The sequence below is a fragment of the Mchenga conophoros genome, linkage group LG11 (genome assembly GCF_057382185.1).
Source record: "Mchenga conophoros isolate Kocher_MC1m ecotype Shallow Benthic linkage group LG11, M_conophoros_male_GT1.1, whole genome shotgun sequence".
Lineage (NCBI taxonomy): Eukaryota > Metazoa > Chordata > Actinopteri > Cichliformes > Cichlidae > Mchenga > Mchenga conophoros.
Window position 1 is genome coordinate 32,628,839 of NC_140536.1, and position 18,346 is coordinate 32,647,184.

Here is an 18,346-nt window from a genome sequence, read left to right on the forward strand (position 1 = left end):
TCTTGATTCTGTTATGTACAGTCCTGCCTTGAAAGCATCCACAGGAAGTATCCATAAGAAGTGTGCACACTGGCTTAGTTATTGCAATAGACATATAAAATAAATGGGCATAACTTAAAAAAATCCTAGTTGGTTTAACAAGTTATTTTTATTTTATCAATGTCAAGCATTATTTACACAGTCAATTCTGCTGCCTGTATGATTTTTTGCTTCACTGAAACTAGACAATAGTTTCCTTCTCCCATCTCTGCTGCCTCAGATGTTGTAAGCCAGCGAGGCATGAAGAAGGTCTAATGACATTTGGAACAACCATGATTCAGTAACTTTTAGAACCAACTTTAACAGCAACACCTAGAAGTAATCATTTTCTGACTGACTTTATCAGTCTCTCATATTATTTTGGAGGAATTTGTCCCACTTTTTTTTTTTTTATTAATTCATGCACAGCTCTCTTAAGTTCCTATCACAGCATTTCAATCTGGATGAAGTCTGGACTTCAGTGTGATGGACTGAAATCAGCCATTGTGTTGTAGATTGCTGTTGTGCTTGGGATCACTGTACTGTTGGAATGCCAAACCTTAGCTTGGACAGATGGCCTCACGTTTGTTTGTTAAATAATTTGGTAAACAGAGTTTAAGGTCCCCAAGACGTGTTTGTGCTGATATGCTGACTTTTCTCCAAATGTGGCTTTGTGCATCATCTCCACTTTGGTCTTGTCTGTCCAAAGGACATTGTTCCAGAAATCTTGTGCTTTGTTTCGACGCAGCTTTGCAAACCTTAGTTGTGCTACCATGTTCTTTTCTGAGAAAAGAGGCTTAGCAGCCCTTCCAAAAAAGGCATACTTGTTCGTACTTGTCTTTTTTTCTAATTGTTCTGTCATGAACTTTATAATTTAACATGCAAACCAAGGTTTCTAGTGTCTGAAATGTAGCTCTTGAGATTTTTAGCATTTTCTCGGAACATTGTATGATCTGACCTTGGGGAGAATATGCTGAGACGTCCACTCCTTGGAAGATTTTGACATATTGTTATAATATATACCTGAAAGCCCCAGACCAACAAACTGTCAGAACTTGTCCAGTGACATCCATGTTAGGCTACTAAATTGGACAGATGGATGGAGAGAATGAAAGCTATAGGCTATATCATACAAATGTTATAACCAGTGCATTAGTACAATAAAAAGGCTTCTAGGTATACTTAGTTCAGTTTCTTTTTAACAGGAGGGGACCTCTGCCAGCTGTCTACTATGGCTGGATTGAGAGGTAAAGGGAAAAAGAAAGGGGGGGGGGGGGAAGAGTGCATAGAGAGATGAGGACAAAAAACATACTATTCGAACGAGAAGACAAAAGTTAACAGCGTGGATTAGTGTTATATATACACACGCAGTGAATGGAAAGAAGTGAGTACTGAACAAATGCTCTGTGCAACATGTTAAGACCCACAGGAGCCTGAGCCTATTGCAGCATAGCTTTGTGTTGTGTTGACTTACTGTTATCATCATGATTCAATCCAAAATTGATCCAAATGGGACTGAATCATTTTCCTTTTACAAATAACTACTCGCAGTCTCACTTTTTCCCAGCTCACTGAGCTCAGCTTCCTGTCGGACCAGTGGAAACTGCTCCAGTGCCACAATACAGTTTTTCCACACCATTTTAATAAAGCCTGAATCATGAAATTGACAGAAAATAGCATTTTTTTAAAACTGAAGCATTCAAACGTAGCATCTTAACAAGTTTTTTTAAACCCAATTAAATATTAATTTTCATATATGTTTTAATTTGTATCATATTTGCTACATCCAAGAAATGATACCAATGATGTAAAGTCTCAAACTCACAAAAACTGCATACATCAACTGTGATACATTAACATTAGGGGGTTCTGTTTTTTCAAGTACTGAAATTCATACCGTTGGGAGTTTAAACTGTTATAATTGATACTACTCAAGCCTTCTATACATCGCCACTCTCTTTTCTTGGATATCTACATACAGTTCAACTCACTTGTAATTCAAAGCACACAGGTTTGACGTTTCTTTAAGCAAACATTTTTTCTTTTTTATATGTAGTGTATTCAGTATGTACTCTTTTTTTTCTTTCTTAAACGAGCTATTAATACCATTTGAGGACTAAAGGTGTGTTATTTGCAGTTGTGTGTTTGTTAGAGAAGCCACCTAAAGGGTTACAAGTTTGTCTCTTTAATATATAAATAAAAGCTCATAAATCTATAACATGTCCTTAAAGTCATACAGTATATAAACTACTGTATGTCTGTGCATATAATGTCTCAGTGTCATTTCCCCACACAACTGGTGCAGCACAGATTAAGTTTCATTGAGGTACATGTACTGCATAGCATTGAAAACCTTTTCTTTTTTTTTTCTGCTTGTAAAAATCTAACCTGTGGTCCACCTCACGTCCCTTCTGGAGCTCTGTAGCTATTTGGAAACTCTACACCTCCCTTGAAAGCACCTCTGCACGACCTCTCTTACGGCTCGCTTTCCTTCAAACTGTGGCTGATCCCACCAGAGCTACACTAACCTGAGAGCTCACTGAGGGAAAAAAAGAACAAACTGCTTTAATCTGCTCTGGGAAACATTTAAATGTTTGTGAAAGGCTTGTTTACTTTTTTTAATTTGGAAAATGTAACTCTTCATCTAAAACAAAGAGCCAGCATCAAAAACAATGCCAGGTAATGAGAACAACATAAACCCACAGAGGCTGATTTCTGTGACAAAACAAGCCAGATGTCATGCAGAATTGCTCCGCTAAAGCCCCTGTTCTTACTTGTGTTAGTTTTCAATAAAGATTGAAGCACATAGATTCAGATGTGTAAACACACGGTTTGAAGCTGTGGGGTTTAATGGGATTGACTCCCTTCCACATCAGAACAAACCAGGTTCCCACAAAACTCTCACTGGTAAATGTTGCTAGTTCATCCTAATCTTATTCTGTTCTAACATTTATTCCGATCAGCCACAACAATGAAACTGCTGACAGGCGAAGTGAATAACATCGATCATCTTGTTACAATGCAATGTTCTGCTGCGAAGCCTTGGGTCCTGAGATTTATGTGGATGTTACTTTGACGTATACCACCCATATAAAGATTGTTGCGCACCAAACTGCAACCTCCAGGGATGAAAAATTAAGCCAATTAATTAACTGTAGTTCCTTGGGAGGCCACTTGAGGCTATCTCATAAAGAGGTTCAATGCTTGTAGACTGCACTGTTTAAATGCCAAACTTTAAAGCAATTAAAACATTTTTAGATGCATCCATTCTCTGCCACTTATCCTTCTCAGGGGGGGCTGGAACCTATCCCAGCTGTCTTGGGGTGAGAGGCAGGGTACAGCCTGGACAGGTTGCCAGTCTGTCTCAGGGCTAACACATAGACAAAGACAACCATTCGCACTCATATTCACACCTCCATTCACACCTATGGGCAATTTAGAGCTTCCAATTAACGTACCCCCACTAACTGCATGTCCTTGGACTGTGGGAGAAAGCTGAAGTACTCGGAGAGAACCCACATGCAAACTGCACACAGAAAGGCAGGTTTGAACTCAGGTGGAATTGAACTCAGGACTCTATGGATAGGTCTTGATGCATGCTCATTCATCCAGGTAAGTAAATCTCCAAAAGTTGATTTTGTTCATCTGGACGTAGCGTTTTTAGTGGGAGAAACATTTAACTACTCATCCAAGTGACTTCTTCAGTCCCAGCGGACTGCAAGTTTCCCCAATCTTATAAACAGGGAGGAACGCTGTTTTGAGCGCGGAGTCAAGGAGGCCATTTACGTGAAAAGGGAAAGACCATCTTTGAATTGAGGAGGGGGCCTAAGGGTACATCTTTCGCCATCATACAGTGATGTGATTGCAGCCATTGCCCAGCTCTCTGTGAATGGTTCTCATGGCCATTGATCAGTGGTTGTTGATCAATGGTCATGAGAATTTTCATAATTATGATGAAGGAACTGACCTCCCAGCCCTTTGTTCCTTCAGTGGTGCTGGTTTCAGTCATTATGCAAATGTACCGTTTATAAGATTGGGGAAACCTGCAGTCAGCTGAGACTGAAGAAGTCACTTGGTTGAGTGACTAAACGTCTCTCCCACTGAAAACGCTACGTCCAGATGAACAGAATCAACTTTTGGAGACTCTATGGATAGCTTTCACCTTCCAACAACTCTACTGAGGCGGATATTTTTAGTAACGCCATCCATCCATAAACAGCAGTATTGTTTCTTGGTGGTGAAATCGCTGAACTAGATTTCGCCACCATATTTGTGCTGTTTGTGCCTCCTAGGTAGTTTTAGGTTGAATTTTAATTAAACAATTAAGACACAAAGCTTACTGTGTGATATAGCCTGTCCAAGCAGTCTGGGATTTGAAAGAGAAATTCTAGTGTTTTATCAGTTTGTTACTTGTCTGCCTTTCTGCATCTGTTTTTTTTTTTTTTTTTACTGCTGAATGCAATTTGCAAGCTTCTAGCATTAGATGATATGTTAGCACCCCCCCCCCCCCCCTTTGCACAAAAATGGTTAAAAAAAAAAAGACAAAAAACACAACTATGGACAAAAACTAGAGTTAAGGATTGAAATTGTTGAATCCCAAACTAGTCCATCTTTTGTGTTGTGGAGTGACACTCTGTTGCTCCAGCACTGTCGCCCAATGAGAAGGACCTGCAGAACACAAACAACAGCCCAATTTGCTGACTGGGCTCCAAACATCAGAGTTTGTGGTTCAGTAGATCAGAGTTCTGTTGGCAGCTTAAAGGAGCCTGGTTGCTGCATATTTCTGTTGTCACTTTTTTGTCTTTTGTTGTTGTCTTCTATGCTGCTGTATTAATGAGTGGTGTCCTTTTCTTATTACATGAAGAAGATAGAAGTTATTAGAATTTGATTGCTCCTGTAATTGTATTCTATCAGTCTATATAGACCTAGTACTTCCTTATGTAACATGCAGTGATGCTCTGATCTACAGTGAGACTGTGAATTATAAAACCACGCTGGATTTCAGATTATTTTTTGTTACCAAATTGCTATTTAAAGGATTGATTCATTGATTGGAATATAAAAAATGCCTTTAGAAATTTGCAGGGGAAAACCAAAAGGGAGAATTAAAGCGTATTCTATTAAAGTAAATCACATCTGTCATTTTTCCCCCCATCTATGCCTAACCTAATTTCGTCAACATTCAAATGTGCATAAACTCAGCCTGGAAAGTTGAGAATATGGCAAAACATGAGGCAGTCCTCCTAAGCGATTTGATCCTGCACCAGAGTGTCTGGGTTTTTTGGGGGGGGGGGGTTTGCCTGGGGCTATTATTAGATTGCATATGCACCCCGTTATTTATCCCAGGCTTGATCACATGGTAGTGATCACTGAGGGATCATAGAGTTTCAAGTGTTGGTGTTATCCATGTGATGGTGGTAGCCTCAAGGGGAGTAAAGGAGACCGGATAATGGAGGTCACTTTGTTTTACTTAGTCTAAGATGTTATGGCCTTGAGCAAGACATTTCAAAGAAAAAAAATGTTGCTGTTGAGTTTACGCTATAAGAAATCACCAATCTATGATAAACATTTGCCTGAAGTTTATTACCATTAATATCAATAATATTATTATTGTATAATTATCACTCAAGCAGCTTGTACTTGATTGATTGTCAGGTTGTTGGGGGCTCTTCAAGTATATTTTACATCAGCTTAGCATCCCCTCTAAGTCATTATGGAAGGTGCCCAATAACAATAGTGTCTATGTTCAAGTTTTTTTTAATTTCTGGTAAAATCCAGTCTAATAAGGACAAATACTCTCATTCTTCATGAGCTCGCTCACCGTTGAGGATTCTTGGCCCGAATAAGACAATTTGGTGTCCTACCCCTGCGAATGTGCTGAATAATCAGTTTTCAAGTTGGAACTTCAGCTGATGACAACCAACATTTGATTGATATTCAAGGAGAGTGCAATAATTGTACGTTTAAAGCAGATGTCTTGACATTTTTGAAACTATTCTCCTGACTATTGCATCTCACTGCCGCAGTTTTTTACGATATGTGACAGAATAATTGAAAGGAATAAATCTCCATTTAAGTTGCTGTCAGCAGTATGGTTATGGAAATCGACTAAAGTTTAGCTGCTCATAGAGATGACACAGTAACCTGAACCATTGTATCTGGATTATGCTACCCTAATTGAGGAAAATAAACCCCAGAGGTCCATAAGATTTACAACTCAATTAGAGTCATTATATCCTCAGACAGGATTGTGTATCAACCAACCTCTGTTTACTCTAAGCAGACGCTCATGCTTCCTCGAACTTCCCCAAACATAGCCCTAAACAAATAAGCCTATTGAGCTGCAACATGTTTAAACTACTGCTTGAACAATGTCCTGTAATTGCTCCAAAATGGGGCGTAATTGCTATTCTTTATTGGCAGTTGTTTTCTGATTGGGTGCGGTGGTCTTTGTTTTGATAGGTGCACTTCAGCAGGACTGATGAGCTCCCTGTCAGCGAGAGAGCACCCACGGCAATCACGGAGTTGGCCTCAACAGCCAAGCACAGAAATATTCTCATCTATGGCATCCAGCTTAAACAGTCAAAGGTAAGAGTGTTGTCTTTTCTCCATCTTCTCCATTCCTTCCTTTTATTTCTTTTTAAAGTGAACTTAAGAGTTATTGAGAAATGCACAACTAAGAAAGGCCAAATTTAAAGCAGTGGAAAAGTAATTTTTAACTGTGTAGTTCCAATGTCTTGTCTGACTTTTTGTCTTTCAGGTAATGTTGCTGTCTTATATCAGCCATCTGTACATTTTAGGATGCACACACATCCTCATTTGCATTGGAATAAATGTGCCCAGTAGTGCGACTAAGAGGATGGATAGAAACTTTAAATCCTCTGTTATACGAGTTGTTTTTTGAACTGAATGACAGGGATGAAAAATATGCAGAGGTGCTTTAGGTCCAAAGCACTGTGCAGTTCGAATGAAGTACATGTAGGCCAAGTCACAACAGTTAACCTGATGTGGGGATCCTATGTAAGGCCCTCCAAATGTGTACTGGAGTCATTAGGATGGATGTGACTGTCAGACTTGATCTGAAATCCATATCTGACTTCTTACTTATTGCAGGATTATATAAGGAGAAATTATTCTTCCCCCACAGTGAGAAATATCAAGATTCATGCTACTAAATCCATCAAATCAAATCACTGTTTTTGGGCCAGATGTGTAAAGCAAACCTAAGACAATATAAATGAATATTCATGGCGTCATTGGCCTTAAATATGACATTCGTTGTGATTCATGTTCCTGACAAATTGGCAGCTGCATCACTTCACAAATAAATGGTAAAAACCTCTTTGCCTCAGGCAAGAGGATGTTTGAGCATGTCGGGTTTGTTCACATTGGTGAGAGGAAAAAGAAGAAGAAGAAAAATGTGATGGGTGAGCTGGTTTTGTTCGTGGTCAGTGAGATGGTATGTCGCATCAGGTCTTGACACCGCACTGTTGTTTAATTAAAAAGAGATGTTTTGTTTTCTCGGTAGTGAGGCATGCAAAATGTCGCTGCCCCACATGTGAGATTGATTCTACTATCGGATGTTGGATATCATGGTTTTCCTGAGAATTGCGAAGAGTAAAGTTGTTAATTAGTCATCCTGTTTAACTCCTTAGAGAGAAAAGAGGAAAGGGAAAGGGAGTGACAGAGATAATGCGCATTTCGCCATGATAAAGTTCTTATCGTTATGAGATAGTGGAACAACAGAATACAACCTCCTATAAATCACTGATAGCTTTTTGTTATAATGAGGATAATTCTTCCCAGATGTCCTTATTCATACTTGCGGCGATGCCTGCCAACACACGCTCCATCAGCCGTACACCTTATATGAATATTGCTTTTATACCTAAGTTTGCTGCATGTCTTTGACTGAAAGCAGACACCACTATTAACATTGCTGTTAATTTGATTTTAATATTAGTGAAAGATTCATTAGCTCCACGTGGATTATTAGTCTTTAAATAAACAGAGCCATTAAAAAAGAAGCTGGGGTGGCATGAATTCACATGAGTGAACATGTAACTATTGTTAGTATCTTTGCCATGATTTTCAGAAGTTTGTCATCCAGAGAATTATGATGTCTACAGTTTGGTCGCATGAAGACGAACATGTTGTGTTTTCCCCATGACAACATGGTCTGGATTGCATTTTCTGTTCCTTGCAAAGAAAGGTCAAGTTTTCCTGTTTGGATTTCTCAGAATGTCTTTGTAAGGGAAGCCAGTGCAGACTGCAAACATTTAGTTATGCCTCTGTCTACAGCTTTATACATATATCTTCCCTGTGACACTTGATAGCTTGCTCTCTATTATTAAACATAGTTAGTGTGCATTTTTTGCTTTTTATGACTCTGTGTATGTGTAGAAATTTCACCACTACCATGCAATTTCTAAAGAGTTCCCTCCATTCTGTACAAAACAACTCAGTGGTCTAAATTCTATCTCGCTAAGAGAATGCCTGGCTGTCCTGGATCCTAAGATTGGATGGAGGTTATCTTGCTTATTAAACTATTGCCAGTAACCAATAATCAGCTTATTGCAAGTAGGGCTGATGTGCTGATTAAATGTCCAAAGTAAATCACATAAGGACCCAAAAGACTTGTCTCGTCCTTTATTATCTTTAAGATGAACAAAATTAGTATTTCTTCAGCCACTGTCCAAATTGTTATTTTTACACATCCGTATTGATTTCAACCCAAAATTTCACAATTGGTGCTTTCCTGTGCAGTATTATGAGGTCATGTTGTACAAATCAGATACACAATCTGTCACAATTTGAACTATGACTACTGTTAATGTGTGTAACAGTAATGATGAAGGATTATACTCCTGTATTATCAGCACTGAGGTGTTCCTGGAGAAGATGGATAGCTGCTCTAGGGGACAGCAAATCAACCAGAATAAATTATTGTGTAAAAAAAATCATATATACACGGAGGGGAAAAAACTACAAAACTGCTGATGCTTTTTTGCTGACCTGTTGTTTTAAGGTTTGGGCTCATTTTGGTGTCTAAAAACCACTAATTTACTTCATTTTAATTTTGCCTCCTTGTTGTCTTACTGAAAGAAGATCAGCACAAGGGGTGTGTTCAGTCTAAAACTACAGCCAGGAGTAGGTTAGCTTAGCTTACCTAATAGTAGAAATATGACTAAACTCTAAAGCTCAAAGTGCAAAGTCTAAGTTCATAGGTCAACACGTTTCTTTATTCTATGCAAAAATTTGAGTTTTACTTACTTGATAATTAGCCAGGCTAATACTGCAATTAGTAAGGCAAGGCAAGGCAAGGCAAATTTATTTGTATAGCACAATTCAACAACAAGGTGATTCAAAGTGCTTTACAGAGACATTAGAAACAAAAACAAATAAAAAGCATGATTTAAAATTGATTAAAACAAGCAAACAAACAAACTAACTAAACACACACATTTCACACCTGTTTGCGCGATCTGAACCCTTATCGTAAGGGGAGCTACCAGTCCTTCTGTGGACGAGCTACTTTCTATTTTAAATTCCCTGAATTTAAAATACTCTCTAGACCCAGTCTAGACCCAGCTGGGGAGCTACCCAGAGCTCTAAACCCACTTAACAAACAAACAAACAAACAAACAAACAAACAAAACAGTATATAAAATCAAAACAGATAAAATCAGAAATAGATAAGATCAGTAGTTAGTGTAAGTTTTGAAATTTAAGCTTAAAAGTGTGGATTTGGTGCTTTATTCAAATGCAGCTGAGAATAGGTGAGTCTTCAGCCTGGATTTAAATAAACTGAGTGTTTCAGCTGATCTGAGGCTTTCTGGGAGTTTGTTCCAGATATAAGGAGCATAAAAGCTGAATGCAGCTTCTCCGTGTCTGGTTCTGACTCTGGGAACTGATAAAAGACCGGATCCAGATGACCTGAGGGATCTGGAAGGTTCATACTGGGTCAGGAGGTCACTGATGTATTTTGGTCCTAAACCATTCAGAGCTTTATAGGCCAGCATCAGAACTTTAAAGTCTATCCTCTGACGGACAGGCAGCCAGTGTAAAGACCTCAGAGCTGGACTGATGTGGTCCACTTTTTTGGTCTTAGTGAGGACTCGAGCAGCAGAGTTCTGAATGAGCTGTAGTTGTCTGACTGATTTTTTAGGTAGACCTGTAAAGATGCTGTTACAGTAATCAAGCCTACTAAAAATGAATGCATGGACTAGTTTTTCCAGGTCCTGTTGAGACATCAGATCTTTTATCCTTGAAATATTCTTGAGGTGATAGTAAGCTGATTTTGTTATTGTCTTAATGTGTTTTTCTAAGTTTAGGTCTGCATCCATCACTACACCCAAATTTCTCGCCTGGTTTGTGGTTTTTAGATGTATGGATTGAAGTTCTCTGGTGACCTGTAATCGTTTTTCTTTGGCGCCAAAGACTATTACTTCAGTTTTGTTTTTGTTTAGTTGGAGAAAATTGTGGCGCAACCAGTCATTAATTTCCTCAATGCATTATCATTGAGTATCAAAAAAATCCTTTAAAGTAAACAATCTGTAAGGACATAGTGTTAAAACACTAATGCTGGTTTTGAAAATTAAAAATAATAATGAAAATATCAAGGATTCATTATAGAAAAACTGAACAGGTACATTATGAGAATGTGTTTAGTTATAATTTCTCTTCAGTGGAGTTTAACCTTTAGGATGTTACTACAAAGTAACGTGGTGCTGTATACTGCTGACCAGAATACTGTTCTGTGAGAAATGTGAATATTAGAGCCACATTCCAGTGAAAATATTTATATAAACACTTTACAAAAAACGTAACAACGCTTTATAAATTTAAGATGTTGTAGCTTTATTCTCAATTTGCCATCAATAGTAAAAACATGTGTAGCATCACCACAGTGTCTATTTTCCAATTTTTTACACGCATCATTGTTAATCGTCCATAAATTTTGGGTGCCTTTTGTTCCTCCCTAAATGATTTCATCCTTTACTCTGACATGACTGCTCGTTGTCAACTGCACACAAGTGAAAAGCACAACTGGGGAGTGCATTTAAGTGTCCCTCACTTCTCATTATGCATCGCACTGAGGAATTATTGGACGCACCCGCTGCTTTGGAAAAGAAAAGCTGTTTGGCTAATTGAATTTTAACCTTCTGACAGCTAAAATGCATGAGCACATGGAATTGTGCTCGTCCCAGTGAGGTTGGAAAACTGATCCACCTCATTGACCTTCGGTGATGTCTTTTTGGATAAAAAGTGTGTTTTTCTTAAATGAGGCCCGATTGTGGTTTTACTTTATAACACCCAGCCGCTGAAGCACAATGCATCCAGCAGCACGTTGCCATGCATGGTACTTCGCTTTGTCAACAGGAGAGAGTGAAATGGAGTCTTTGGGCAATGAACAGCACTCTCTCTGAAAGGATCAAAGAGCTTCTCTAGAGCTCTTTTCCGTTTGTGCTGTTGCCTCTTTGAAGATGCCCACAAGCCAAACATCAGGTGCAACAATGTGTGAAAACCTCAAACCGATCTGAAGACGTTGGCTGAGAATGCGAAGACACCGGATCCTCATAAACTAACACGATGTTGTGAAAACGGTGACGGTATATGCTATCGGTGTCTGCTGTGTTGATAGGAAGTGTCATTGGATCCTTTCTCGCACAGGGTCCTGGTGACTTGTCATTTGTTGAAAAGGGAGTTGTCTCAGTGATATATGGGTGTTGTAATCCCTGCAGTGAGAGCCCTGATGTTTACCCAACCCCATATTTCCTCCTCCTCAAAGAGCCCGAACCGGGAACCCTAAACCTGAGAAGAGATTAGCCGGCCAGGAAGAAAAGAGAGGGAGAGAAAGGAGAAGAGGGAGGGGAGGGAAGAGGAAAAGAAGAGGACTCTATAGGCCTATTCTCCTCTACCTGTTCAGATCTGGGTCTGAAAGGCAGACAGGTGAAACCGTACACGACCAAGTGAAAATCTTGCTGTGACGCCCGTGGAGTTGTACTCCTGCTGAAGTCGGGGGGAGATTAGGGAAGGCTGCTGTCTCTGTGTTTTCAGCTCACTCCTGACTATTTCACATCCTAAATCCAACAGTTATTCTGTGCCGAATAAAAGAATGGTTTTTCATGGCGATGCAGAGCATTGGATAAAAGGAAACAAGTTCAGTGAACTGGATATCTCTACTAACCACATATCACAAAATCTTTGCGTTCTTAAATGATTTTTTAAAGAAAAAGTCATTTAAGAATGACTGCCGGTAAATTCCGCCAGAGCCACTGCCGCCCCTCAGATAAATCTGAGGGGCGGCAGTGGCTCTGGTATCAAGCCAAAGCGTTTAGGAACTATTATGATTGATGATCGATGCAAACAAGGGTACTTATGCTTGTCAAAAAAATGAAGTAAATGTAGCCAGGAATGTGCAGGGTTGTTTTACTACACAAACGTTCCTACTTTCGCCCATTAGTAACAGTGTCTAAGTTGTTTTTTTTTTAAGGTTTTAAAGATAAAATTGTTTTCTAAAAATCCTGCTATGCTAGATGCCATAATACTACCCAGGACTAATTGACTTGATGAAAAGTTAAGAGATCAGTAAATCACAATATATACCAAATTTTATTATAACTACTTTGGTTCTTACTGGTACTTTTTAGTACAAATACCAGCCTAATAGTAGTCCTACTGAAATAACTGGATGGCAACTACAGCTGATGTTTAAAAAAAGAAGAAGCAAGTGGATCACCAGACATTAGAAACAAACAAGTGAAGCTCTTTTCGTGACATCTCTGTGTTTGCCTGCTGTTAGGGTCAAGAGAAATCAAGGATGGTTGCTGTCTCCGCTCACTGCTAACCTTTCTGTTAGATGTGACTGGTGTCTGGTGTTAATTTTTCTGTTGGAACGTTAATAAATGTATTCAATTATAACCTACGATTGCATGCAGTAGTCTCCTCTGATATTTTAGTCCAGTTGAAAATAAGAGATAAATTGTGAGTTAAAATAATAAACACTAAGTAACATCATATAACTTAATCCAAACAGTGCAGAAAACAACACAGATAAGAAATGACGTGGCATTACACAAATCTGTTTATTGTTACCAAAATGTTTCTGAGACACATTTGGCAGGTCTTTCAGTGGGTTCAGAGAGTAAAAGTTCAGTATCCACCCTGCCCCTTCACATAATTTTTCCCCTGTTGTTGTCTAAGTACTTGGCTTTCTTCTGACAATTATGTCGTTTTTACTTTAAGATCCTTCTGGAAAAGTGGATGAGAGCACTTGGCTCCCTCAGTTGAATCCTGACATCTCCATAAAGACAGAAGCCTGGGATCACTCCCCTCTTAGTAATGTATTTGTAGAGTTAGGGTCGAGCCATTCACTGCCTTGACATGTGCAGAATATCAAGCTTGATCTTCCACGCTGAGTGCTCCAGATGTGTGTTGGTATGTGTGAAACTTGACCGCTGGAGTTTGGCTCAAAGAATTAGACATACCAAAGCGGTGTTTACTCAGCTTTGATTTCATAGATTAAAAAGACCAGCAGCGTTGTGTTTGGGTTGATGTGTCTTGAATCAGGGAGAATCTTGCAGACAATTGGAAAATGACATTCCAAGAGGGAATATATTTGAAACAGAGAGTTTATTCTTATGGAAGATCGGTTTAAGCCAGTTCTTCACAATGAGTTTGTAAACATTCAGTCACGCAGAGAAAGAGCCGAACATACATGTATATTTGTTTTGCCAATTGGTTTTTAGGCCTTTCTGACCACCCACGGTAGTCCTGGTTTCAGTTTACTTCCAGTTATGTGGTAGGGAAGTGCAGCTCTGCTGAAATTATGCTTTCAGTTAACGGACCTCATCAAGGTTTGTTTTTGTGCCACTCACCTTCTTACTCTACTCGTGCTTTTATTTGCAGAGACCTTGGCACACGTGCTTGCGTGGCTGTTTATGGTTGAAAATAGCTGTAGAACAGCACGTAACAAGTTCAGACCAAAAAAAGTAGAGCAGAAAGCCCCAAGAGGTTGGTAAAAATGTGGCCGTCCTCATCAGTCCTTATGGAAAATTAGAAACGAGGATTAAAATCCATATTGCTTTCCTCCGAAAAATAAAAAATACTTTTTCTCATGTAAACTGATATCGATATGTATCCCAATATAAATCAAATCACTATTTCTGTTAACCCTAAAGGTTCCCCTTTAAACCTAATTTGATATATAAACATAAGGTTAATTTTTTTCCTGTCAGAAGTTAAATATGATAAATATACTGCAACATTGTACAACTTATGTTTATATTGCTAGGACCTTTGCATGATAATTATGTTATTGTTTTATTGCCTAGCTCTGTGTGCACCCATGAAGTCAATTGATGCAGTTTTCTTGGTGCTAGCACTGAACCCACTCACCAAAATACGGCCACTTCTGGCTACAAAGCCTCAAGATGACAGTGGCCATTTGAAGCATCAAAATGCAAATCCACAAACTATGATGTTATGTCTCTGGATCTGCAGCCATCCTCTATATACAGTCTATGTGCCCAACCGACGATTTTCCACAGCTGACATGTTGAATTTGCCTGGTTAAAACTGCAAAATGAGTTTTTCCAAGAGTTTTCTCACGAAGCCTTGTGTAAAAACATTTTTCTTAACAGTTTCTTGTAGCAATTCTGTTCACTCTTCATCTCTCAAACCACATGGGTAGCATCCCCCTGTTGTTTAGTCTGCAGCACACTGGTATTTTGACAGGAGTATAAAAACATTGTGTTGCACCTATGTTTGCATGTTTAGCATTAGCGATGGAAGTGAGGGCACCGAGTCTTGGCCAGGATGCTGCTGAAAACCCAGGTAGTAATAAATGTCTTGTTTTCTAAAATCTGCCTGCACCTGCAGCTGACCTCAGATGACCTGCGATATGGAGTGTATTTAGCCTCCCTGGGTTTCTGTAAGTGATACAATGTGATCAGTAAATGAGGCTTCTGTGGCGAGTGTGTGTGCGCTTGTTCTTCTCTCTCAGCGCACGGAGGATTTGGTATGTCCCAGTTCATAACTCCCCACCCATGCCTTCATGCATTCATACCTCCTCAACTAAGGATCCATTGTTCTTGCACACTGTTTTGAGGTCTGTCTTTCGGTGAGTTCAATTCAAACAAAGTCATCTCTCACCAGAGCTTGTTCAAAAAGTTCTCACTGAAGGGCTCCGGTGGAAATACAGACCACCTCAGTGTCCCATTCTTAGCAGAGTTTTCCTTTTCTCTGGAGGGTACACAGAAGGAGAAGTCGCACATGGAACATGACTAACAAACTGCTTTGTTTGCCCGACGGATGCCCCTAGACAGGATATTTTGGAAACCCTTGTTGAAAGAGCTTTTCCAGTGTACCGTGAAAAGGTTGTGTGGCAGCAGTTGTTCTCTCAATGTGATCTCAAAAGGCAGTTATCAGGACAAAAGTTCTTTTTTTTAACCTGTCAGCTCTTTTGGACTTTTGGAAAGTCTGAGGAAGCCTCACAAAAGTAGGGCGGGATACAGACTTATTCATTTTCCTACATTATAGTCCCTTTCAGATGAAGTGAGGCAGAATGGGAATGATGGGAATATCTAAAATACAGACATTCAGGCAGCAACACTAAATACCTCAGCAAAATTCAATAAAAACACACTCCCTAGAGACGCTTCATCTCTGAGAAGTACGAAATAATACTTATGTCACTGTCATCTCTGTCAGCTTTAGGTCCCAGTCTCTTAGCTTGGATACAGACGGCTTTTAAATTTATGGCTGAACTTTCAGTGTAAGCCTGATATATACTCTGAAAGTTGTTTAGACCTGAAGCTCAGCAGTAAATATTAGCACTGTTTGGATCTAAATCTAATATTTGGATGTATGTGTGTGAGCGTTTTCTTTCTTCTCTGTCTCCTGTCACTTTAATCCAAGTGCCTGACTGAAGTTTGGCAGTTATTGGTCATCTTTTATTCATTCCATCTCAGTAGATTGAAGATAGAGCCTCTGTTCGTTTGTCCCATAATGTGCTGCGGTCAGTATCCCCGTCATTATCATATCTGGAAAGTATGTTTACTGATATGAAATACTTTTATTTTTAGTTTTATTTCCTTTCTTCTTATCTCCTGTCGTTGCATATTTTGTTTTTGTCTTTCAGTTAGATTTACTATCTTTTCTCCAAGCAGCAAAACTGAACATTAGCTTTCACATAAAACTGCACGTCTTGGTACAGATCACAATTATATACATTTCCTTTCCTTGCTCTTTCTTCTATCACTTCCATGTATTATTTCTAACTTCCTGTAGAGCACAAATTTACCATGGATCTGAAATGTTATGTGCAAGAAAATAAATTAATCTTCATAATTGATTTATGTTGTTTTTTTAAGCACAGAATGCAAAAACGATGCCAGGACTTTTAATACTCTCTGTTGTGGGTTATGTTGATCAAACAAAGGGAGTAGTTTAAATGGAAGAAAAAAAGTATGACGTGTAGCCTAAAACTACACTAAAACTACATTTTAATACTGATGCCTGGACTAAAAGTACTCTTAATGCTCCAGCTAGAGCTGAATATAAGTTTACCATTTTGGCAAAACGTTTCAGTTTTCTTCCTGCTTTGTGCACATTCCCATTACATTTCTTTTCTTGAACTGCTCTGTAATCTTCATGCAAATTCTGTAACACAGTTCTTCACTATTACTGTTTTAACTGTTTTAATATTCTCATCTACATCTACTTTTTTTAATCCCAATAACCCACCAGTCTATTGGCTCAATGTGTCGCTAATTATATGCTGCTAAACAAATCCACTAAACCAATCCACAGAAACTTTTGTCAAATTATATCCGAAAAGAAATCCCAAAGTTTCCAAAATTAACTTGACACCAAAGAATAAAAAATAAGATAAAATGTATTGTACTGGTGTATTGCTTGGTGCTGCTTTCAGTAGAGGGAGTTAGTCATTCTGCCACAGCTCCTGATTACATCAATGAATCTCTACAGGACATTGGTGGTGTAACATTCAGGGCTCTAATCAGACTGACCAGTAATTGAACCTGTTATCCCCCTCTCCTTTCTCAGTTTAGCCCCTAGCTACTGCCTGTCTTCAATGATACACGGAGAGGAGGGAGAGCAAGAGGACCACAATACCCACTCAGGGACGAGCTGTCAGAAGCCCTGAAACACTATCCTCTCTGTGTTAAAAGCACTGGGTGTTTTTAGCAGTATTATATCACTGGGATTCAGTAAGGCAGGTCGTTTGGGAAGAGTTTTCCTGAGAAATGACTTCTATTAAAGAGCATTGCTCACCGAGGCTCACATTAGGTGATGGTTTTGACTTTTAAGACTCCCAGAGTGGAGAACGCTGTCTGGCCACAATGCCAGTAATGATACTGCCCTCAAGTGGATCCTACAGCCGTTTGTACTACAGCACTTTTATGTCACAGAGAAAAATGCAGAGACAGTAAAATATTAGGATGATGAAAAGAGGTGATAAAAACTCTCCTGATGTTCTTGGCCACTTTAGCTATGGTAGCTAGTGTGACTCTAACAACTCTTTCCAGTTCTCTTAGCTTGGGGTCAGTGCCAAGCCTTTCCATAAGCTGTTTTTATATTAGGACCTGGTTCTTGGCATTTTATAAAGGGAATATGAGTGGACCAGAGGGCCCAGGTTCTCATGAGAATGACAGAGATGTGCAAATTATCACAGCTAAAAGCCCTAATTGCCTGAAACCTTTCTGCATCAAAGCTGGCCCTTCTTGTGTGGCAGAAGTGCCGCTGCGTGCTCTTTAAGATGGAAAGGTTGATTGCATCAGTGGCATTTAGAAGTAGAGAGTTTGAGGATCGCTTATTGTGTGGTCCACTGATGCTCTCCTCCCCCATTCTTCCCCATGTATTTCAAAGACCTGTCACCTCACGACTTGTCAAAATCTTTCCTTCAAACAGTAAGCAAAAATAGAAGCTAATGATTGAAGTTCCATTCTGTAAACTTGCGGTTGCCGTGTGGAATAACAGGCCTGTTGCATGTGTTGCATTTGTACACATGGGAATGATTGGGAACATTTTCCCTTTAGTTACTGCACCGTCATAGGATTATACAGTAGATCGCATTGTTTATGTGTCAAAACAAAGCTGTAACTTAATTTTCTAATGGGCCTGCTTGCCGCAGCTGAAATCCGCGTTTTTGTAGCACAAGCCTAAAAATTAAAAGAAAACCCTTAAGCTCTCCACAACTCTCTCCAGCTGTGGTTTGTATCCAGTGGTATTTTCCCCTTGATACCAGTTCATATATTGTTTTCTCTCTGTTCTAAAATATAAAATCTGTGAAGAAAAACTACAT

General features: G+C 39.2%; 1 protein-coding gene across 2 annotated transcripts in view; it reads left to right on the forward strand.

The window, feature by feature from the left end:
* Positions 1 to 18,346, forward strand: part of crppa (CDP-L-ribitol pyrophosphorylase A) — a 61,960-nt gene that overhangs the window by 32,950 nt on the left and 10,664 nt on the right. Inside the window, exons 9-10 of one of the 2 annotated variants that reach the window (XM_085292537.1) lie at positions 6,481 to 6,606; positions 6,779 to 8,808. In XM_085292537.1, coding sequence (XP_085148663.1) covers positions 6,481 to 6,606; positions 6,779 to 6,922 — 270 coding nt within the window. In that variant the 3' untranslated portion in view covers positions 6,923 to 8,808. Of the gene's footprint in view, positions 1 to 6,480; positions 6,607 to 6,778; positions 8,809 to 18,346 lie in introns of those variants that run through there. The other variant, XM_085292539.1, reaches the window with a different exon arrangement.